General features: G+C 43.6%; 1 protein-coding gene across 7 annotated transcripts in view; it reads right to left on the reverse strand.

The window, feature by feature from the left end:
- Window positions 1-24,082, reverse strand: part of CDYL (chromodomain Y like) — a 161,030-nt gene extending 136,948 nt beyond the window's left edge. For 3 of the 7 annotated variants that reach the window (XM_033934787.1, XM_033934786.1, XM_033934785.1), the window contains exon 1: window positions 23,715-24,079. Coding sequence is in view for 1 of the 7 variants with exons in the window: in XM_033934783.1 (XP_033790674.1) it covers window positions 23,715-23,738 (24 nt within the window). In the remaining 6 variants the exon portion in view is untranslated. Of the gene's footprint in view, window positions 1-23,714 lie in introns of all 7 variants that reach the window. The other 4 variants (XM_033934781.1, XM_033934783.1, XM_033934788.1 and 1 more) reach the window with 4 other exon arrangements.
- Between the last annotated feature and the right edge of the window lie 925 nt (window positions 24,083-25,007).

The raw sequence follows: 25,007 nt of genomic DNA on the forward strand, positions 1-25,007 counted from the left end.
TAACTTAGTAAAAGGAGCCCTAAATGTGTACTATTTTTATTAGTTAATTATTATTATTATTTTCCAATGCTCAATATGACTTCCTTTTTTAAGGTTTGACACTTGTGCCAGAATATTTTTACTAAATTTAAGAAGTATTTGCCCTCTTTCAAATGGTATAGAGGTTAAAAAAAGGGAAAGGCGTTAATGAAGTCATTAGGTTCAATTTAGCCATTTATTTCTACATGAATTTAAACAACTAAAAAAAAAAAAAAAGATAAATATAGCTGATCCAGTCATACAAGAAATGGCTCTACAGCAAGGGTGCACACACTTTTTGGGCTTGTGAGCTACTTTTAAAATGACCAAGTCAAAATGATATACCAACAATAAAATTTAAAAAAAAAAACCCACAAAGCACACTGTATGCAGAGAAAATGTTAATTATCATTTATATTCTGCAGGTTTTCAAAAAGAGGTCAAGGCAGATGATTTTATGCAATGTCACCTCAGGAACAACTATACAAAAATAGACAAATATACCTCCTCCCTTTTTACTAAATCGCAATAGTGGTTTTTAGGGCAAGGAGATACGCTGAATGCCCTGCGCTGCTCTCGATGCTCATAGGCTCCCTGTGCTAAAAAACGCTATTGCGATTTAGTAAAAGGAGACCATAGTGCAAAATATAGACAGCAGATATAAATTCTCAAAACAGACACATTTTGATCACTAAACTGAAAATAAAATAATTTCTCCCACATGCTTAGTTACGTCAGCTCTATGACTGCTTTAACTGTAAGGTGCCTGAATCTAAGGCTATATGCTACCATTCTGTAATGGAACCTGGGAGCCCATTCACTGCTATAGAATAGGTGTTCCCTGTACAGTCTCAGGGTGCTTAAAAGGAAGAACCCACTTGGAGAATTGCCCCTTATTTTTTAAGGATTATAAAAACAGAAGCAATAATGTGAAAAACAAAACCCAGCCTTGAAACAGGCTGAATTAATTTGTGAACCATTATTTAAAGGATACTCAGAAAAAATATTGTTTTCCCTTAGCTTAAATAAAATAAACATATTCCTATCCATCATTTGACTATAGCTAAGTGCAAAAGAACATTAGCTCGAAAAACCTTATAGAGCTGCAGTGAAATAGAAAAGTGATTTCGTTTTACTGTAATTTCTGCATTAAGTGGATTTGCACACCCCCAAGCTCCTTAAATCCTGATGCACTTCTAGCTTTTCCTGTATCAGACTTTGCAAGATTAATAAATGGAGCATCCTTCTGCCTGTCAGTTAAAGGATGAAAAACAAATGCCTATAAAGTTCAAATCACAGCTTGACTAAACTTGAACTTTCTTGATTTCATTCTTCCTGGCTGACCACTTTATCTTCCACAATAGGCACAAAGGTTGCTTGGATCGGAGCTTTAAAAGAGCAAGCAGAATCGTGTCCGATGTCCATGCGTTTGTTTTTCTCAAATGGTATACCACTACACTTGCTGCTTTTACTTGCTTCGGGCCTTCCTCGTTGCCGGATCCTGCCTACTTTCTGTTTCCGCAAAGGCAGGACCCGGCAGCGAGGAAGGCCCGAAGCAAGTAAAAGCAGCAAGTTGTAAGCTTCCCTCCAGGGTTCTATCATGTGCTTGCTGGCTTCCCTTCTCTTCCCTCCGAAACCGGAAGTAGCGTCCCGGGGGGGAGGGGGGGAAGAAAAGGGAAGCCGGCACGCACACGATAGAGCCCTGGAGGGAACCTTACAACTTGCTGCTTTTACTTGCTTCAGGCCTTCCTCGCTGCCGGGTCCTGCCTTCGCGGAAACAGAAAGTAGGCATGTCCCGGCAACGAGGAAGGCCTGAAGCAAGTAAAAGCATGCTGGCAAAAAAAAAAAAAAAGGCAGGCATCAAACAAAATTTTCGGCAGCGAGTCAACCCGGGAAGGAGCATCGGCGGCAGCAGCAGGATTAGTTGGGCGGTCATCTAAATTAGCCGGGCACAGCGTCCGGCTATAAGGCCCTGGGGAGAACACTGCATAACAGTAGTATACTGTACTGTCTTGAAGAAAGATTTGGCTTATGAAAGCTAATTGAAAAATAGATTAGTCCATTAAAATGGTATTTTCTTATTTCTCGTTATTTTTTTATTTCTATTTGTTAATTTGTAAAGTGGTGATTGTTATGAATCAGGTTTTTTTTTTCAGATTTACATCTACTGTCTTTATATTTTGCACAGTATTAGGGGATACGTGTCACTGTTTTTGTGGTGTTGCATTGTATGCAGAGTCTGGTTCTTGGTTCAGTTTAACTTTTGTCTACATATTTCTATTTTTAGTTTGTGATTATTCCATATTGGGAGAGGGTGTTTCTGTCTTTGTGTATGAAAAGGACATGGTTTTCTATTAGCATTGACTGTACAGGATCAATTGATTGTGTAGGATCTGACTTGTTTAGTTTACAATGTGTGTGTTGGTGTTCTAGTGCTCACTGCAGTGTTTAAGATGCTGCCTTTTCCTAGGTGTACCCTTGTGTGACTCATGGATTATTACTAAAAATAACTTTTTTTTTATATAGAGGAGGGGGTTGTTAAAAAAATGATCAGCACTGGCTGTCATGTATACTAGGTACGCCACTGGTTTTAATGACCCTATTCTAACCACCAAATTTCCCCGTCCCGCCCAGCTAAAGTACTTTTTCATGCCACCCAGCTGGAAAAAATTTCTGGGGAGAACACTGGTTATGGTATCCTGTCCTGACCTGAGGAAAGGGGTTTGCTCCCCCCCCAAATGCCTTATTTCAATTTCCTATTTATAAACTTTTATCAATACAGTTACAATACTACTTGATTCTACATAAAGCAACAAAATAAATTTATTTCTATCTTTTGTCGTTTCTGCTTCAATCATTTTCTCTTCGCTCTCCTCTTTCTATACAGCGTTTATCCTCTCTCCCTTCCATACATCTGCCCTCTCTTTGCCCCTTCCACCCAGCTTCTTCCCTCTCTACCCCTTCCATCCACTGTCCGCCCTCTCTGCCCTTTCCATCCAGTGTCTGCCCTCTCTCTCTTCCATATGGCATCTTCCCTCTTTTTATGTCCCTTCAATAAACTGTATATCCTTTGTCCTTTCTCTCCTTTGTACATGATTCATCTCAGCTTCACCCCCTGTCCATTTTTCTGTCTCCACCCCCTCCCCTATGCTCTGGCATCTCTCTTCTCCTTTCCTTCCTTCCCACTCCACCCCGTGGGCTGGCATCTCCATCTCCTTCCCTTCTCTCCCCCCATGCCCTGGCATCTCCCACCTCTCCTGTCTCTCCCTCCTTGCTCTGGTACCTCCACTCCTTCCTTTCCCTCTGGTCTGGCATTTGTCTCCTTAGTTTCCCTTCCCTCCCCCCATTCCCTGGTATCTATTTCTCCTCTCCTTCCATCTCCTCCTCCCCCCTCCATTATCTGTCATCTCCTCTCTTTCCTTTCTCTCCCTCCTTCCTTCCTTTCCCCTGGTCTGGCATCTGTCTCTTTCCCCCTGCCCCATATGCCCTGACAGCTATCCCTCTCCCTCCATGATACCATGGAGGGTGAGGGATCTCCTTTCCTTTCCCTCCCATGGTGTTGGCATCTCTCTTTCCTCTCCTCTCCCTTCCCTGGTCTTCCTTCTCCCTCTCTCTCCAATTGAGTGCAACAGCAGCAGCATTTCTCTCCCTCCCCTCGCAGTGCAGCAGCAGCATTTCTCTCTCCCTCCCCCACAGAAAAGCTGCAGCATTTCTCTCCCTCCCCCCCTCGCGGTGCAGCTGCAGCATTTCTCTCCCCCCTCCCCTGCGGCAAAGCTGCAGCATTTCTCTTCCCCCTCCCCCGTGGTGCAGCAGCAGCATTTCTCTCTCCCCCCCCAATAGTGCAGCAGAAGCATTCTCTCCCTCTCCCATAGTGCATCAGCATTTCTCTCCCCCCGCAGTGCAGCATTCACAATTTGCTACAGGTTAAGGCAGAAGATAGGGAAGCTTACAACTTGCTTCTCTTGTTTACTTTGGGCCTTCACGGAAACAGGAAGTAGGCAGGACCTGGCAGCGAGCAAAGCCCAAAGCAAGAGCAGCAAGTTATAAGCTTCCCTCTCTGCCCTATTTCCCGCCTTAGCCTGTAGCAAATTAAACCCATGCTCCAGGGCTCAAACGGTAACACTCTGCATGCCGGCTTTCCTTCTCTTTCCTCCCCCCCTCGGGCCTTAAAGCACAGTTACTTACCGTAACAGGTGTTATCCAGGGACAGCAGGCAGCTATTCTCATATATGGGTGACGTCATATGCGGAGCCCGGATGCGGAAGCTCGCAAGCAGACTTGCTTGAAGAAACTAGAAGTTTCGAGTCGATCGCAGCGCGCATGCGCAAGTGCCTTCCCACCTAGTGTAGGGCGCGTCTCCTCAGTTCAGATAGCTAGCAGAGAAGCCAACCAGGGGAGGTGGGTGGGTTGTGAGAATAGCTGCCTGTTGTCCCTGGATAACACCTGTTACGGTAAGTAACTGTTTTATCCCAGGACAAGCAGGCAGCATATTCTCACACATGGGTGAACTCCAAGCTAACCAGAATGGGATGGTGGGAGTGTTGGCAATTTAGGAGAATAAATTTTGTAATACTGTTTGGCCAAACTGTCCATCCCGTCTGGAGAAAGTATCCAGACAATAGTGAGACGTGAAAGTATGAACCGAGGACCAAATAGCAGCCTTGCAAATATCCTCTATAGGTGTAGATTTGAGGTAAGCTACGGAAGCTGCCATTGCTCTGACTTTATGGGCTGTGACTCTACTGTGTAGGGTTAATCCAGCCTGGGCATAGCAGAATGAGATGCAAGCAGCCATCCAGTTGGAGATGGCACGCTTAGAGATAGGATGTCCCAACTTATTTGGATCAAAGGAGACAAAAAGTTGAGGAGCAGTTCTGTGTGGTTTGGTGCGTTCCAAATAGAAGGCCAAAGCACGTTTACAGTCCAGAGTATGAAGAGCTACTTCTCCAGGATGAGAATGAGGCTTTGGAAAGAACACTGGAAGAACAATAGATTGGTTGAGATGAAATTCAGATACCACTTTTTAGGGAGGAATTTTGGATGAGTACGTAGGACCACTTGTCATGATGAAACACCGTGAAAGGTGGATCATCAACTAAAGCTTGCAGCTCATTGACTCATTGAGTAGAAGTGAGGGCCATGAGAAACACCACTTTCCAAGTGAGATACTTCAGATAAGCCTTGTCAATTGGTTCAAATGGAGGCTTCATCAACTGAGCAAGGACAACATTGAGGTCCCAAACCAAAGGAGGCGGTTTGAGAGGAGGTTTGACATTGAAAAGTCCTTTCATGAATCTGGAAACCACTGGATGAGCAGAGAGGGGTTTCCCTTCAATAGGATCGATGTAGACTTGAGGCCAGAAGTGGATAAGTGCAAAAGGTAATCCAAAACAGAAGATAAGGAGGAATGTTGAGGCTCCTTATCATGAGAAAAACACCATGTAGAAAATCTAGTCCATTTTTAGTGATAGCATTGTCTAGTGGTAGGTTTTCTAGAAGCCTCTAAAACGTCTCTTACAGATTGAGAAAACTGAAGAGGAGTCATGTTGAGAGGTACCAAGCTGTCAGGTGTAGAGACTGCAGGTTGGGATGAAGGAGAGACCCTTGACTCTGTGTAAGGAGAGATGGAAAAACTGGTAGAAAGTATGGCTCCCTGCTGCTGAGTTGAAGTAGAAGGGAGTACCAAGGTTGACTCGGCCACCGAGGAGCAATCAGAATCATGGTGGCATGATCGTTCTTCAACTTGACCAGAGTCTTGAGAATGAGAGGGAATAGAGGGAATGCATATAGGAAGAGATTTGTCCATTCCAGAAGAAAAGCATCTGCCTCCAGGCGATGAGGAAAGTATATCCTGGAGCAGAACTGAGGCAATTTGTAGTTGTGGGGAGCTGCAAAGAGGTCTATCTGATGCGTTCCCCACTGTGAAAAAATGTGATGAAGAGGCGAGGAATGGAGTGTCCATTCGTGAGGTTGCAGTAGAAGTCTCAAGTTGTCCGCCAAGCAATTCTTCGCCCCTTGTATGTAGACAGCTTTGAGGAAGGCGTTGTGGTGGATTGCCCAATCCCAAACCTTCAGAGCTTCTTGACAAAGGGAGGCATATCCCATCTCTCCATGTTTGTTGATATAATACATGGCGTCTTGGTTGTCCATCCGAATGAGGACTACCTGGTCGTGAAGCGTTGAGAGCCTTGAGGATCGCTCTGAGTTACAACAGATTGATATGACACTGACAATCCGTACTGGTCCAGTGGCCTTGTGTACGGAGACCATTGAGATGAGCACCCCAAGTGTAGGTCGAAGAATCTGTCGTGAGGACCTTCTGATGGGGAGGCATTTGAAAAAGCAAGCCTCCGGAGAGATTGGAAGAGAGCATCCACCAACAGAGAGACTGCTTCAATGAAGGAGTGACTGTTGTGTCGAGAAAGTGGGTCACAAACCTGCGTCCATTGAGATGCCAGGGTCCACTGAGGAATTCTGAGTCACGTGTACTGTGGAGGCCATGTGACCCAGGAGTACCATCATGTGTCTCGCTGAGATGGAAGAGCGGGAAGACACTGTATGACAGAGTTGAAGAAGAGCTTCCAGACGCTGTTGTGGGAGGAATGCTCTCAGTTGGACAGTGTCCAGAACAGCTCCGATAAATTGTAGATTCTGTGAGAGCTGAAGTTGGGATTTGGGAAAGTTGATTTCGAATCCCAAACTTTGTAGGAACCAGATAGTCCATTGAATCACTACAATAACCCCCTGAGATGTTTAATCTTTGATGAGCCAGTCGTCGAGGTAGGGAAATTCCTGAAGACCATGGTTCCTTAGAGCTGCTGCTATCACTACCAGACACTTGGTGAACACTCTGGGAGACGAGGCCAGGCCGAAGGGCAGCACTCTATATTGATAATGCAGATTCCCCACCCGAAATCTGAAATATTGATGGGAGACCGGATGAATGGTAATATGAGTGTAGGCCTCCTTGAGATCCAGAGAGCATAACCAGTCATTCTGCTCAAGAAGGGGATAAAGGGATGTCGGGGACAACATTCAAAATTTTTCTTTGACCAAAAATTTATTGAGAGCCCCGAGATCCAGAATGGGCCGCAGATCGCCCGTCTTCTTCAGAACAAGGAAGTAACGGGAGTAAAAACCCCTGTTCTGCTGTTCCAAAGGAACTGGTTCGATGGTATGAAGACGAAGCAGAGCTTGAGCTTCCTGAAGAAGGGCGGTCTGGGAAGGATTGGAAGGATACTCTCTTGGAGGAAGCTCTGGTGGAACCTGAGTGAAATGAAGAGAGTATCCTTCCCTGATGATGGTCAGCACCCAGAGGTCGGATGTAATTGTCATCCATCAGTGGTAAAAATGATGGAGATGACCTCCTATAGGGGGAAGAGAAGTCAGAAACAGAACGATGGAGGTTATGCTCTGTTGTAAACAGTCAAAAAGGCTGAGAAGCCTTAGGTGCAGCAGAAGGTTGAGATTTTTGTTGTTTCTGAGGCTGCTATTATTTAGGAAGGGGGTGAGTATAAGAAGCCGCCCTTGGAGCAAAATGCCTCTGGTAAATGGGAGGAGGACGTGTAGACTTGGCAGGAGTTGGCTTGGGCTTAGGTCTGACAATAGAAGCAAAAGATTTTTCATGTTCAGACAACTTCTTGGTGGCTGCCTTGATAGATTCGTCAAAGAGGTCATTGCCTGCACAAGGAATATTAGCCAAGCGGTCCTGAAGATTAGGGTCCATGTCAATGGTACAAAGCCAGGCAAGGCGACGTTTTGCTACAGAGCAAGCAGCCGCCCGGGCAGACAACTCAAAGGCATCCTAAGACAACTGAAGGAGATTCAATCTGAGTTGAAATTCAAAGTATTTTTGAGTATCCAAATAACTCAAAAATTTAGGTAAAAGAGTTATGAGGAACTCAAAATAAGTAATAAAATGAAAATTATAATTGAGGATATCATAGAATTTTGATAGATGCGATGTCCGTTGTCCATAGTTTTCCCCTCCCTTCCAGGAGGAACGGTGGCATAAACCTTAGAAGGATGGGACCTCTTTAAGGATGACTCCACAAGCAGGAATTGATGAGATAACTGTGAGTTGTCAAACCCTTTATGATGGAGAGTTTTATATCTAGAGTCCAATTTCCCTGGAACAGCTGGAATGGTATAAGGAGTCTCCAGGCATCTGGCAAAAGTCTGAGACAAAAGCTTGTGAAGAGGAAGTTTAAGTGACTCTGCCGGAGGTTGAAGTAGATGCATGACCTCGAGATACTCCTTAGAATATTTGGAACCAGCATCTAATTGAAGATCTAAGTCAACAGCCATCTGACGAAGAAAAGATGAAAAAGATAGCTGATCTGCCAATGCTTTGCCTCTAGAAGGACTCGAGGTTGTCGAGGCAGCCTGGGTCGAAGATGAAGCTTCGGCAGGAAAAAAGGCATCAAAAGAATATGGAGACTTGGATGAAGCAATCAAAATCGCTGCATCCTTGAGGTGTGGAAGCGGAGACCTCGATCAAGGAGTTGGCAGTCTAGTCGAAGTAGGAGTAGATCGAGGCTTAGCTGAAGAAGGACGTTCAAACTCAGGGGCGGGAAATTTCGTGGCGACATAAGGAAGTACTTCTTCACAGAAAGAGTGGTTGACCGTTGGAATGAGCTTCCAGCGCGCAGGTGATCGAGGCCAACAGCGTGCTGGACTTCAAGAATAAATGGGATACATATGTGGGATCCCTACGAGGGTCAGAGGAGGAAAGAGGGGATCCCTAAGAGAGTCAATCTGAATAAATAGTCACTAGGTATAGACTTAAGAGGAAGGGACAGTACGGTGGGCAGACTTGATGGGCTATAGCCCTTTTTCTGCCGTCATCTTCTATGTTTCTATGTTTCTATGTTCTTTAGAAGAAGAACTATGCCTGGAAGTATGCCTCGATGAAGGCCTCGATCGTCGGTGAGAGCGATGCTTGGAAGCAGATCTCGAAGATCGAGGAGACTTTGCTTCGGAGACAGAAGCAGCCAATGCCATCAAAGAATGGATAGGACTGGAGGCTGTAGATCGAAGCTCCAGAGCCTTGGTAGAGGAACCTCGATGCACTCCCAAAGACTCTGCTCCTTGTATAGAGTGTGTGGATTCCTGCCGAGGCACTTGCAAAGATTCTGCTCCTTTCTTTACTTGCTTGGATGCCAGACCAGACACTTGCAGAGACTCTGCTTCCTGCATAGAGTGTGCAAGCTCATACTGAGGCAAAGGAAGCGGCTCGACCTCGCGGGAGTCTACACAATGGCCAGGCTGGATGAGAGGAAGAAGCTTCGGTCCCATATTAGTAAGGAACTGAATGAATTGCTTCTCCAACATGGTCTTGAAAGAAGCTGGCAAGGATGGATCCGCGTCTGAAACCGGATCCCCTGCTTTGGCTGGAGGTTCCACCGAGGCAGTGTAAATGTGCTTCGACTTGGAAGTCTTAGGATACAGGGGAAGAAACAGCAAACGTTGTCGAGGAGAGAGCCGCTGCAAACGATGAAGGTCTGATGAGGCTCGAGGTGGAAGCAGTAGAAACAGGAGGAGTCTCGGTCGAAGCTGAGGCCAAGGTCGCCTTCGAAGTCGAGGGATCGGAGAAAGAATCCATCCCAAAGAGCTTCTCCACCAAAAGACGACAACGTTTAATGGTTCGAGGTTGAAGAATAGCACAGCGCTCGCACGACTTCGGTTGATGATCCGGCCCAAGGCACTTGAGGCACCAACGGTGTGGGTCAGTGTGAGAAATCGCACGCTGGCACTGACTACACTTCTTGAAGCCTGTTGCTGGCCGGGACATAGGAGGAAAAAAAGCCGCTGCAAAGTCAAAGCCCCTGGGCAGTGGCCGAGCGGAAGAAAATATATATATATATTTTTTAAAAGAAAGAAAAAGAAAAAAACAGCGATTCGTGAAGAAAAAAACACACACAAACCGCAGTTGAGAGAAGGCACGAAGTAACAAAGTTAACGCAGAGAGTCAAAGATGGACTTCTCGGCTCCGTGGAGAACTGAGGAGATGCGCTCTACGCTGGGCGGGAAGGCACTCGTGCATACACAGTTCGGTTGACTCAAAACTTCTAGTTTCTTCAAGCAGGTCTGCTTGCGAGCTTCCGCATCCGGGCTCAGCTGATGACGTCACCCATATGTGAGAATGGGCTGCATGCTGGTCCTGGGATAACTTCAAGTTTCGGAGGGGTATAAGGGAAGCTGGCACACACAGTGCTACCATTAGAACCCTGGAGCATGGGATCAAGTTGCTTGCTGGTGCTTTTAAAAAAAAAAAAAAAAGTCAGGCTGAGGCAGAGTCGAACATTGAATTTCCGGCAGCTCTTCAAGCTATGCCAAGTCAGCCAGAGGAATCCCCAAGCCGGTGAGATAACAGCCGGGCGGTCATCTAAATTAGTCGGGCAGAGCGCCCGGCTAAAAGGTTTTAGGGAGAATACTACATGGGGAGACAAAAAATAATAAATAGCAAAAAGATTTTTAAAAAGTAGTTCACCCCTTGACCGCGCTATAAGCAGTCCTGAATTCAAGTTTATTAAAAAAAACCATTTATACCGCTCAATCAAACTTCTGAGCGGTGTACAGATAAATACTAATAAGGAACAGGCAATACAAACTTACATAAAGGAACCTCATGATGAGTTAACAAGACAAGTAATACACAAACTTTAAACAAACAGGAATAAGAAGAAGGAAAAAAGGGAGGAACTACAATGGTTAAAGTAAAGTGAACATAAAAGGTAAGGTATGATAGGAAGAGGATTTAAAAAATAAAACAAAATAAAATTTAGCCCTAATAAGGGAGTTAGGTGTCAAAGGCGTCTTGAAATAAGAATGTTTTTAACTTAATTTTAAATTGAGGAAGAGATACTTCTGAATGGAGATGATTAGGGGTGGAATTCCAAAGAGAAGGGGCGATTATATAGGGTCTATGTCATACAAATTACTACAGTGGTGCCTCGCATAACGGACGCCTCGCACAGCGAACGCTGCGCACAACGAACTTTATGTCTTGATTCGTACAACGAACTTCGTTTCACACAACGAAGTCGCCCGAGCTGCATCCTTCCGCGCAGGCACTGCGCTTAACTGCCCTCTCTCCGCCTGGCTCCCTCTTGCCCCCCCCCGACTCCCCGACACGATCGGGGCAAGAGGGAGCCCAAGCCCATCTTGCCCCCCCGACTCCCCGACACGATCGGGGCAAGAGGGAGCTCAAGCCCTCTTGCCCCCCCGACTCCCCGACACGATCGGGGCAAGAGGGAGCCCAAGCCCTCTTGCCCCCCCGACTCCCCGACACGATCGGGGCAAGAGGGAGCTCAAGCCCTCTTGCCCCCCCGACTCCCCGACACTATCGGGGCAAGAGGGAGCCCAAGCCCTCTTGCCCCCCCGACTCCCCGACACGATCGGGGCAAGAGGGAGCTCAAGCCCTCTTGCCCCCCCGACTCCCCGACACGATCGGGGCAAGAGGGAGCCCAAGCCCTCTTGCCCCCCCGACTCCCCGACACGATCGGGCCAGGAGGGAGCCCAAGTCCTCCTGGCCACGGCGACCCCCTAACCCCACCCTGCACTACATTACGGGCAGGAGGGATCCCAGGCCCTCCTGCCCTCGACGCAAACCCCCCCTCCCCCCAACGACCGCCCCCCCAAGAACCTCCGACCGCCCCCCAGCCGACCCGCGACCCCCCTGACCGACCCCCACGACACCCCCAACCCCCTTCCCCGTACCTTTCTGTAGTTGGCCGGACAGACGGGAGCCAAACCCGCCTGTCCGGCAGGCAGCCAACGACGGAATGAGGCCGGATTGGCCCATCCGTCCCAAAGCTCCGCCTACTGGTGGGGCCTAAGGCGCCTGGGCCAATCAGAATAGGCCCGGGAGCCTTAGGTCCCTCCTGGGGGCGGGGCCTGAGGCACATGGGCCCAACCCGACCATGTGCCTCAGGCCCTGCCCCCAGGAGGGACCTAAGGCTCCCGGGCCTATTCTGATTGGCCCAGGCGCCTTAGGCCCCACCAGTAGGCGGAGCTTTGGGACGGCTGGGCCAATCCGGCCTCATTCCGTCGTTGGCTGCCTGCCGGACAGGCGGGTTTGGCTCCCGTCTGTCCGGCCAACTACAGAAAGGTACGGGGAAGGGGGTTGGGGGTGTCGTGGGGGTCGGCCAGGGGGGTCGCGGGTCGGCTGGGGGGGCGGTCGGAGGTTCTTGGGGGGGGCGGGCGTTGGGGGGGGGGGGGGTTTGCGTCGAGGGCAGGAGGGCCTGGGATCCCTCCTGCCCGTAATGTAGTGCAGGGTGGGGTTAGGGGGTCGCCGTGGCCAGGAGGACTTGGGCTCCCTCCTGGCCCGATATTGTCGTGGAGTTGGGGAATCGGCGGGGCAAGAGGGCTTGGGCTCCCTCTTGCCCCGATCGTGTCGGGGAGTCGGGGGGCAAGAGGGCTTGGGCTCCCTCTTGCCCCGATCGTGTCGGGGAGTCGGGGGGGCAAGAGGGCTTGAGCTCCCTCTTGCCCCGATCGTGTCGGGGGTGCCAGGGACCACACGGAGTCACCCACCGTACCACCCGATTCGGGTAAGCGCAGGTATCGGTGGGTGGCTTATTTGGGGGGGGGTGCCTTATTTTACATTTTTTTCTAAAAAGGGGGGGCTGTCTTATTTGATGGCCCTGCCTTATCATCGGGGAAACACGGTAGAAAAAAAAAAAAAAATGAACAGTTAAGTCCCAGTTTTTGCCGCTGAGACTCTGCCCTCTCTCACTGTAAAATTAGACTCTACTTAGTCTGTCTTTAAATTTAAAAAATGTGTGTTGTTTTAAAAAACAATTATGTTTTTAGATGTATCTAAATAAAAATAATAACCAAAAATTTATCTTTTTTTATGTCATCTTAGCATATTTTATGCTGCAGAACGAATTATTTTTTTTTACATGTATTCTTATGGGAAAACGCGTTTCACATAACGAACGTTTCGCATAACAAACTTGCTCCTGGAACCAATTAAGTTCGTTGTGTGAGGCACCACTGTATTTTGCTTATCATTTCTATAGCGCTACTAGACATACGCAGCAGCACTGTACACAAAAAGAGTTTTAACAGTATTGGATGAAACTTGGCATATTGGAAAAGCCACTAAAAAAATACAGTAAGTACAAAATTGGACCAATGGTTTCAGAGAAATAAGCCTCCCAAAAATGGCCTAGAGAACATCTATGAGGAAAGTATTTCCAGTTGCTGTAGCATAGAAATAAATACACAGAAAACAAATCCATCTTTCAAACTACCTCTCCCTATTCTTATCTCCCCCACAACTGCCCTACCACCCAAAACAATGCCTCAATAACAAAAACTATCCCTAACTGCCCCATCAACCACAAACTAGCCAATTTCAAAACATACCTGCTACATACTGTATAACCCCAACTACCTCCACAACTGCCTCATGATCCTGAAAACTGTCCTTACATGAAAACAACCTCAAACTCCCACATCAACTCACAAACTGCTATCACCACCAAGTTACCCCCTACAACTACCCCACCATCCTGCAAATTGCCTTCACACCACAAATTTAACTGCCACACACCCCAAAATTACCCCCAACTGCTCCACAACCCAATCATTCATAACACTGTCAACAAAAGACAGCACTAACACAAGCACGATCTACAAACATACCTCCACACCCAACAATGCAAAGGCAACGTAGACATTCACCCACATAAATATACAAGAGGGCTGGAAAAAATTACATAAGCCATACTCTGCATACTTTCCTTACATGGGTCATTCCATAGCAAATGGTTTAGTACGCCTTACCTCACCTTCAAGGATTTTGATGAAACTGTGCTGAATCTTAAATGACCCAACTTAACTCTGGTAAAGTTTAAGTTCCACCAGTGGAATACTTGTGGAGATATAGCTCTTAATACCATACCTTGACCACTTACAGTAGTATCCTTGCAAAATTTTCTCAAATTTGAGTCAAAATATTTCCTTGGTTATATAATCAAAACAAATGAAACTTGGCGATCTTATATAAACTTTTATGATCTATTCAATGGAACTAATGCGGACTTTAATTTTTTGAAACCAACATACATAAAAAGCCTCAAGGTAGTCTGAAAAAATGGACATGCTAAAAAATTTCAAAGTTTAAGCATTTGTGGCTTCTGCAACAATGAAGCTATTCCCTGTAACATTTTGTCTTATTATTTTGTGACATGACTTTGTTCTCAAATATACTACTTCAACTTATAAGTTAATCTCGTTACTTTACAATTTCACTTTAAATTTTGTGATTTTTCGAGAAATGTCAAAAATGGAGTATTTTCAGCTTTTGCAAGGAGTCATCTAGAAACATTTTTGAACCAGCTCTGTTAGAACCAGCATGTTTCATACCCCCTGAAAATGTTGGTTTTGTTTTTCAATACGAGCAAACAGTGCCTGAAAATAAGGGTCAAAGGCCATACAGGTGTCTATGGTAACAGCATACATTAACATCCAAATATGGTAGCTTTTCAAGTTGTACTTGTTACATAACTGGTTTTTTTTGGATTTTTATAAGGAAAATATTTTATTGCCTTGTTCCATGGTGGCACTGCAACTACCAGTTCAAGACATTTAAACCAACAACCACATCGCCATAGAGGTCACGCCCGATAGCTGTGCAGTAACAGCCATGGGTGGGTGTCTTGGTTCAGTTTCCTAAGCCTGTAGTTTTGGTTTCTTCATCAAGGTTTTAAAGTCTTGAGCAGGTATCTGTCTGGTTCGCAAGCCGATGATTGGGCAGCTTAACCTAGGTTCCTAAGCCTAAATTAGGTATCTTCTATTGGTTCCCAAGCCAAAGTTCTGACTGTCTTTATTCCTTCATTGCATTTTATTGAATTTACGAACCACATTTGCTAATATTGTCACCCAGATGATGTAACTGATGGAGCAGAGAGCATGGAAATTAGCTGTTGTTCCAGCATTTAACAAATGCCTTGTTATTCAGGCCCATAAAATAAATTAGCAGGGTCATGTGGGTGCATAAACTATATCAAGGTGTCATTTTCTTCCATCGATACTTCAAAAATGTTGGCAATCTACCATTTGTTATCATAAATGCAAGCAATATAATAACCAGGGAACAGTTGTGATATTCTCAAGTCTGGCATTGTAGTGTCCTTAATTGGAAGTTCTGGCCAGGAAGTAGGCAGTATCATTTGACACTTTGCTCACATAAATGTTGTTTGAGTTGAATGATACAAATTGATGATGTTCTCTAGTTCCAGCTATTGTGCTACTTTCTTGCCATCTTTCTTCTTGAAATTTCTTGTTTTCATCTATTTTTTCATTGCAAACATATGTTTTTAATTTCATCTATGTTATCATCACAGACATTGAATAGGTCTTTTGGTGTCAATATTTGCTTATTTGATGGTCTTTGAAGGATTAGCTCTAGCTGCTAATCTTTTCATTGTTCTACCAATTCCATCACAGTGTGATTTTCCATAGCATGTACCAAAAAAATTTATTGTGCTTCAACATTGAAATTGCTTTTATGATTGCACAGGTTGACAACATTTTTATAAACAAAGAAACAAAGACAGGATGGCAGATAAAGACTAAAAAGAGATTAGATTCTTAGCTTGGTAATATCTTTTCCTGTAGATAGGGCTGGTATGCCAAACCAAGGGTCTTTCATCCGCTCCCATGAGGCCATTGCAGGAGATACTGATTACTGTTTTCAGTACCTCCTCTTTCTCCCTGCTCTCTGCTGCCCCCAGTCAGTTGGTTTCAAAGCCAGCGACAGCCCTACAAGAAAGAACAGGAGAACGGAGAGACACTCCCCCCACACACAAGACTTTGATCTGGTCATAAATATAAACATATAGCTCATAGACACGCCATGGAGAGGAAAGGAATAAATAACAATCTTTATTATCAAAATGCCATAATAAACTGTGGACGTCTGGGGAAACACCTAAGTAACTATATACATTCAATATACAATGTCTTCTATGATAGTTGGCAGAAAGGTCAGACGTGCAGTCTTCAGGCAGCAGGAGATCCAGGCAGCCACATAGATACCGATGGGCGAGGGGTTCAGCATACCATCCCTATCTACTGGAAAATATATTATCAATGTAATCTCTTTTTCCAGTGCAATAAGGATGGTATGCTGAACCAAGGGACGTACCTAAGGAGTCCCCAAAACCCCAGGTGGGAGAGATAAGCCTGCCCTCAAGTCTCTGCTATGTTCACCCTATAAAATTTGTTAAAAGTGTGAAGGGATGACCAAGTTGCCACCTGGCAAATTTCATCCAGTGGAACTGTCCTGGTTTCAGCCCAGGGAGAGGTAATCCCTCTAGTCAAATGCACTCTAAGAGCGAAGGGAGGCTGCCCAACAAAGACAATGTACCAGGACAAAATAGTTGAAGTGAAATTGTAAAGCAATGAGAATTGTTTATAAGTTGAAATCATGCCACAAAATAATAGACATAATTTCATGGGGATAACTTCATTATTACAAGAACTACAGAAGGCTAAACTTTTAAATTTTTTACCACATCCATATTTTTGGCCCACTTTGAGGCTTTTTATGTACGTCATTTTCAAAAAATTAAAGTTACATTAGTTCCATTGAATAGAACATAAAAAGTTGAATAAGATTGCCAGGTTTCATTTGTTTTGCTTAAATAACCTAGGAAATAAATTTTGACTCAAAGTTGTAAAAAAGTTACAGGGGTAAAAAAGTACACGGTCACAGCATGGTATCAAGCAAAAAGATATATCTCCACAAGTATTCCACTGGTGAATCTTAAACTTTACCAATGTTAGTTTGAGTCATATAAAATTCAGCATACAAAGTTTCATCAAAATCCAACAATGCAACAATGACAAAACAACTACAAACAATTCAAAACACAGCCCTGAGACTCATCTACTCATTGAGAAAACATGACCACATTACAGAGGCATACCTCAACTCACACTGGCTTCCAATTCCAGAAATAATACTATTTAAATTCTACTGTATACTATTCAAAACTATAAACAGAGACAGCCCAATCTACCTGAACAACTGCTTCATCTAACTACCTCAACCAGGCATAGAAAAACTCACACCCCATTCACACACCCTCCAATCAAAGAAGTTAAACGGAAAAAACTATATGTTGGCCTCCTAGCCACTCAAGCAGCAAAACTAGATAATCAAATCTCCAATCTACTGATAATAACCCCAGACTACAAGACATTCAGAAAAGAAATAAAGACTATACTCTTCAAGAAATCCCTGAAAAAGTCTTAACACTACGAGTATCTTTCTTCCTCCATCTTTTTCCTTACCCCCCCCCCCCCCCGAATCAACCTGATCTACTCTTCTTTACTCGCTCTGGAAATGACCAGAGATCCTCTTTTGTAAACCGCCTTGAACCGCAAGGTAATGGCGGAATAGAAATCTCTAATTTAATGTAATAGTGAGGTGGGGCATTTTTCTAAAATTAGGCCACTTAACATAAAATGACCCACTTGTGAAATTATAACGCTGCTTATATTCAAGGATGTGCGACCTAGAGGGTACTTTTAAAATTTATATTGCCTTGAATTTCGGGCTATACCAAAGATTTGTAATATAAAATTATTCTCACTAGTGCTAAGTTATTTGTCAGAAAAGCATACATTCTGGGAAAGAAAGGTATAATCTTACATGAATAAAGTCAGAGCCCCAATCTTTACTTTATGGAGAAATTAAATACAGGTACATTAGATAGACTGTGAGCCCACCACGACAGATAGGGAAAATTCTTGAAATACCTGTATGAGGTCTGCTTAAAAAGTTTCAGGAAAGATTTTATAAAAATGTATTAAACAACCTTAGAATTTATTACATTGGGTCTCCTTCAAAGTACTTCCCTTCCCTACTATATTACACTTTCCCCAACATCATTTCCACTTCTTGAAATAGTCCTTAAACGAATCACCAAAGTTGATATGTCGAATTTTGCGTCATATCTTCAATACCGAATTGCTTTCTTTTCAGCGAGGATTTAAGTTTACGAAACAAGAAGTCAGCAGGGGCCAAGTCAGGCAAGTAAAGTGGCTGGGAAAGAACTGTCATCATGTTTTTTATGCAAAATTTGCAAATTTTGATGGCGACATGAGCAGGCGCATTGTCATGATGCAGGAACCACAACTCCCTCCAAAGTTCAGGCCACTTCCTCCCGATTCTCTCACGGAGTCATTTCAATACTTTCAGATAGTAATTTTGATTGACAATTTGTTCTTGTGGCAGAAATTCATAGTGAACAATGCCGCGACTGTAAAAAAATCAAAAACAAACTATTAACATCACTTTGATGTTCGACCGAACTTGCCAAGAAGATTGCACTTTGGTTTCCACATCATAACCATAGACCCATGTCTCATCACTAGTTATCATTTTATCAAGAAATGATTCATCTTCATTTGTCTGCTCAAGAAGATTCTGACAAATAATGACACTGTTGTTCTTCTGGTTGTCTGTCATAACCATGGAACAAACTTTGCTGTAATGCGAGTCATCCCCAACTTCTGTTAGAATGTTGTGGCATTAACCAATGGAGATGTTGCATTCCTAACAGTTAATTCTCTAACAGTTAATCACCGATTAGCGCACAATCCTCACTTGATCATCAGTATACGTTGATAGTCTTCCAGTTCGCAAATCATCTTCCACTGATTCACAACCACTTTTGAAGCATGAATACCATTCAAAACACCTTAGTTTAGTTTCACAACTTATGACATGTTCCCCATAAGCCACTTTCAACATTTCATAAGTTTCTGTAGCGGTCTTACCCAATTTAAAACAGAACTTCACATTGTAGCACTGTTCGAGGTCGCACATGATTAAAAATAGCTGATCACGAAAACACACTTTCACAAAAACTACTGTAGCTTGGACACAAAAACATATCAACAAATGTTAAAAAGGAGGTTACTTGTAAAATTTCAAGCTATTCAGCACCACCTAGCATGTCTCAAAAGAACATCCTGTTGGCACGCAATTCCAAACTGTCCTGGAACTTTTTGAACAGACCTCGTATGTAAACTGATTTGAGTGTGGTTGTATAACTACAAAAATGCGGTATACAAGCCCTGATTCCTTTCCCTTTCCCTACATTTACTTCTGCGAATGGAGTGATTAAAAGCATTGAGATTGGAAGAAATAGCAATAAAACATTTTTCTGGCAATGTGGGACCGGTTTTGATATCATCAACTTCAAGGATGCACAGTATTCTACTTGGACAAGAGGAGGAAGTATTGAAAAAGGAAAAACATGGAAAATTGATTTATTGGGATTCATTAACAGCCTTTTCACGAAGAGTTGTAGATTCACCCAAAGTGGTTTACAATATACTGAATACTTAGTAATCAGGTACTCTAAGTATTTTCCCTATCTAGCCCAGAAGGTTCACAATCTAACTGTGGTATCATCACTATAATTTGTAATGGATATTTAGATAATATTAAGCATCATGAATAAGGATTAATATGCTATGTAGTACAGTTATGTATTTTGTCTTGTATAAAATTTTCATAAAATTTGTAGTTCCAAAACTGGAAACTGGATAAAGGAAATGATGCCTTACTGGTCCTGCTTGACCTTAGTGCCGCCTTCAACACTATAGATCATCAATTTCTACTAGACCAACTCGCTGACATAGGAATCAAGAACTCAGCACTGTAAAGGTTTACCTCTTTCCTGGATCAAAGAACAAAATCTGTGCTACTAGGGAGAGCTAAATCAAACCCCAAATCAATTAAATACGGAATTCCCCAAGGTGCCTTGCTATCCCCTCTCCTCTTCATTCTGTATATCAGGCCAGTCATCGACATTGCACACAAATACAACATTAAGATTCACTCCTAGGCTGATGACCTTCAACTATTGCTCCCCCTAGGTGACGATTGGCCAACCAAACTCACTAACCTCCTACACTGCCTCTCTGATATGAAAAACTGGATGACAGCCAATAAACTCCAAATGAATGCCTCAAAGGCTGAACTACTCTGGATCAGGAAAAAGAACACTACTTTTACGCGTCCTACACTATCCTGGGAATCCACCCCCTCAACAGCAAAAGACCAGGTATGAAGTCTTGGAATTATACTGGATGGCTACCTGTCCCTCTCCGCCCACGTCTCGCAGGTAGTTTCCACATTTTTTTACTACCTACACCAGCTGCGAAGGATCTAACCCTACCTCCCAGAAACAGACTTAGCCCAACTGCTATATGCCTACATACTCTCTAGACTAGACTACTGCAACTCCCTATTCAATGGCATCGCTGCAAGAGATCTAAAACATAGTAACATAGTAGATGACGGCAGATAAAGACCCGAATAAACGCCTCCCAAGGTCCAGAACTCAGCAATTTGATTCCTCAGCTACCATGACCCCATTACTCCAGCGCTCTATACAGCTCACTGGTTACCAGTTAAAATGCAATGCATCTTCAAAGCCCTAGTCATGACACACAAGAGATTCTACCAAAAAAAAACCCCAGCCTACATAGCATCCAAGCTATGCCTATACACCCCTAACTGCCCCCTCCGCTCCAAAGCAGAACAAAGATTTAGCATTCTCGCAGGGAGATCCCTCCGAATGAGTACGGCGTACAAAAGATCCTACAGCTATTTCCTACCTCAGTTATGGAACCGACTACCCACACAGATCAGGTCGCTAGACTCACTAATGACCTTCCGCAGAGCAGTAAATACCTTCCTCTTCCGCAAATTGGGCCATTAAAAACTGCCTCCTCAATATACTAGTACTCTTCGCTATGACCAGTCGGGTCTCTAGAATAAGCTCTGTTATTGTCTACTGTAACCTATTTGTTGTCATGACTAGTCTTTTTTCAAATGATTGTGAATGCCTACTTGTAACCCGTTCTGAGCTTCTGGGAGAATGGGATTTAAATCGAAATAAATAAAAAAAATTTGTAATGGATATTTAGATAATATTAAGCACCATGAATAAGGATGTATGCATTAGTATGCTATGTAGTACAGTTATGTATTTTGTCATGTAAAAGATTTTCATAAAATTTGTAGTTCTAAAACACTAATTTTCTGCAGATCCATTAGTACAAAGTTAAGAAAACAAATACTGTATATTTTGGAATCTGTCATTAAAGACAATTTTGAAAGTCTTGTGTTTCATATATCTAGGGTTCAAAGCAACTTTAGAAGCTCTCAAAATAATGACACAAGCTTTAATTAAACTCAGCCATCTGTACCAACTTAGGCCATGGTTCTAACCCAATACATTTGATATAAATAAAAATAAAACAAAATTACAAAACTGGCATTAAAACACTTCATATTCCATCTTTTTTTTCATGTCTTTCAGTCACTGCAGTTAATCCTTTGTGTCATTTGGTCACCCACTACACTACTGAAACCTTGTCATAACTTAGCCAGTCTAATTCTGTATTATTAGCATGAATGCTCTCAAAATACTAACCAGAGATATAAGAGATTTTTTTTCCTTTATATCTACAAGAAAATCACATTATCACAGTCATCGCAAAACAGGCCATTTTGTACAAGCATTGATGAGACGAAAAGCATTCTCAAACATCCCATGATTTTTTTTCTGAACATGTTTCCATTCTACTTTAATTCTTCAGATTTGATCTATTCTTTTCCACTTATAGTTGCAATCCTTCCCAACACCTCCACCAGATTTGCAGATCCAAGAAAGGCTTAAAAACAAACACTTTCTTAGGACATGCCAAATCCTGCCAAGTTCTTAAAAAAGGAGGTAAGTAGGAAGATAAGTACTTATCATTTCTATAGGGAGATAAGTTGGCAGATACTTTTATTACCCTCTATGACATGCACTAGAGCAGTGGTTCCCAACCCTGTCCTGGAGGACCACCAGGCCAATCGGGTTTTCAAGCTAGCCCTAATAAATATGCATGAGAGAGATTTGCATATAATGGAAGCGATAGGCATGCAAATCTTCACCATGCATATTCATTAGGGCTATCCTGAAAACCCGTTTGGCCTGGTGGGCCAACAGGACAGAGTTGGAACCACTGCACTAGAGTACAAGGAAAGCCCAAAATCTGAACAAAAATTGATGTTACTACAAAACTTGGGGGAATATACTCGTCCTGAGTAGGCTTTTGTTTTGTTCATCAAACTAAAGTCAATTATACAATCTCAACCAAACTAAAAAAAAAAACAAAAACAACTCCTCTTAAGGATGGCCACAACCAATAAGAGCAAAGGCTGCAAAGATGACTGACTTCACCAAAGATCTTAGGATTTTCTCTTGGCTGGTCTTCAATGCAACGTAGAGTGTTAAATATTTACTTACTACGAACAATAGTCTGAAAAGAGCATCGACTAAAACAATGCACAGATCAACATGGCAGCTCCCGACTTGGTATAAACGTTGGTCTTTTCAACTGCCACCCACTTGAATAAAAAGCCCAATCTTCCGCTAAACCGCAGCCGCCGTAGATCCTCAATGCCCAAAAGCAGGAAAAGAAATCCATGCATTCGGCCATTGAACGTCCCGTGGTTCTGAAAACAGCAACACTTAACTCGTTTTTTTTTCAGAGCCTGTGGAAATATTAGTCGCACTAGAACTCCTCAGCATATTCTTCCCCTTTTAAGCTAAAAAGTGTCAGTGTTAAGAATTCTTCATTTATCTGCAGTTTTCCACTTGCAGACCTAACTTGGAATACTAAACTATTTGGATGACTTTCTCAGTAAACAGCATTAATCTTGGATTTGGGGGGGGGGGGGAGTTTGAAGGGGAAACATGCGATGTGCCGCATCCATTATAGGGCCTTTAAAAAATCCTTGACATCTGACTTTTAATCGTATTATACTGTTCGTGGACTGAAAAGCCATATAGGTTAAACAAGTTAAAGAAGTACAACTGTATATAAAAAAAGGGGGCACTGCGTTAGTTCTTCAGATACTTTTCTCCTCGCCCCCCCAAAAGAAACCAAGAAGCCAAAAGGGGAGGGGGTTTGAACGAGTCCAAACAAAAGCAAGGTTGTAGCTTTTGCTTTGTAATGAGGTAGTTACAGGTATCTCCCCCCACCTCCGTCTCTTTTCCTAGCACTCTTCCCCTCTCTGTATGCTTTGCTGGTTCAGTAGACCTTATGTAGGGAAGCATAGGGTTCTGTATTGCCCTGGGCGGGGGTGCTGAATCGAAGAAGGGGGGGGGGGCCGCAGAATGCAGCTAACCCTCCGGAACCACCGTCCTACCCGCGCGCACCAGAACTCCAGCTCCAGTCGCGCGCGCACACGCGCGCGCATAAACACTTTTTTTTTCACACTGCGAGTTAAGTCAGTGTCAGCGCTGCTGCTGCTGCTCGCATTCACTCTTCCTCCCAAGACCTCGTTCCTTGTTCTTCCTCCTCCTTAAATCCGCCGAAAGTGTGGCATCGCAACACTTTACAGTCTTCTAAATATTTTCGAACAACAACAAAAAAGAAAACTGTTCACAGGCTAACTACCGGCCGCTCGCGGAACAGAAATCACACCCGCTCGGCCGTACGCCTAGTTAGAGGGGGACAACAAGCAAAAGATTTTTCTAGGATGAAGAAAAAAAAAAAAAGAGACGGAGCGAAGGTTTAGAGAAAAGTGTATGTGTGTTGCAAGGGAGAAGTAAGCTCCGAATGGCGATACATATTTCTACATAAATTTATATATTTTACGGTACCTCGTAGAGTTCCTCGGAAGCCATGCTGGGGAATCTCTCTAGATGGAGTTGGCTGCCGGTTTGGAGATACTTTGTTTCAGTTGTATCTCTCTGGCCTCCTCTTCCTCTCTACTTGAACTAAGAGACCTCATAAAATGCCTGTATGGGGTGCGCGCAGGGCAGCTGCGCAACTCTTCCAGGCTCTCTATTTCACACACACATAGCTACATACATGCAGAGCTCGGCAGTTCTCTGGGTTCCCCACAGGACAGCTAATCGAGCGCAGAGCTAGGCGAGCGCTACCGAGCTGGCCGCGTTCAGTTTCCTTCAGCACCAGCAGAGCCGCTGCTCTTCTTTCCCGGCTGCTTCCGCTACTGCCGGATCTTTTTGCCTCTCAAACCAAACTTTTTTTCACTTTGTATACGCGCGTGGGGTGTCGTCGTCGTAGTTTTTTTTCCCCAGATATTTTTTTTATGTTTCTCGACATGGACGAAACCTGGATCTGTATGCCGATCCAGCTGTCCTCATGCAAAGGGAGAGGAAAGACCAAAAGTGGCGGGATTATTTTTTCTTGATTGGGACGACTGGTTACCCAGAAAGGGCTATAATAATCCACGGAAGAGTTGGAAATAGTGCCTCGTTGAGGCCGCTTCCTTAAATAACTCCCATTGGAAATATATGTCTGTGATACATACATTAGTGTTCACTATTTCTAGATCTCTCCAAGAATGCGGCGTGCTCGGAATTTATTCGACGTTCTTTGATGGATTTGTTTATTTTTCAATAAAAACACTCAGTGGATACGTGCACAGCTACTGATAGTTTTAGAAAATAGATGCTTGACTTGAGAAAGAAGTTTTCTACTATTTGTAATGAATCATTCCTTCAAAATTTAGAAAATTCAGATAGAGGTTAGGCTTTAGTCTGCAATTTAGTGCAGTTCAGAATTGTGAAAAATGTGAAAAGAGAACTTTTATATTATAGTGTTTATACTAATATATTTTTGCTAATACATTTTGTATATTCTAGTGTTTTTTGCAAGTTGCAAATACATATAGAGACCGAAGGGGAAGAGAGCAGAGAAGGTATGTTAGATAGATTGTGAGCCTACTGGGACAGATAGGGAAAATGCTTGAGTACCTGATTGTAAAAACCGCTTAGAAAACTTTGATAGGCGTTATATATATATATTTAAAAAAAAAAAAAAAAACCCTAATAATAATATTGACAAGTGAGGAAGATAAGAACTGATTGTTTCAAGCCAGTACCAGGATGTGAGAAATGCTCTCACTACAAGAACTCAAGACAGACTGG

The sequence above is a fragment of the Geotrypetes seraphini genome, chromosome 2, assembly GCF_902459505.1.
Source record: "Geotrypetes seraphini chromosome 2, aGeoSer1.1, whole genome shotgun sequence".
Classification (NCBI taxonomy): domain Eukaryota; kingdom Metazoa; phylum Chordata; class Amphibia; order Gymnophiona; family Dermophiidae; genus Geotrypetes; species Geotrypetes seraphini.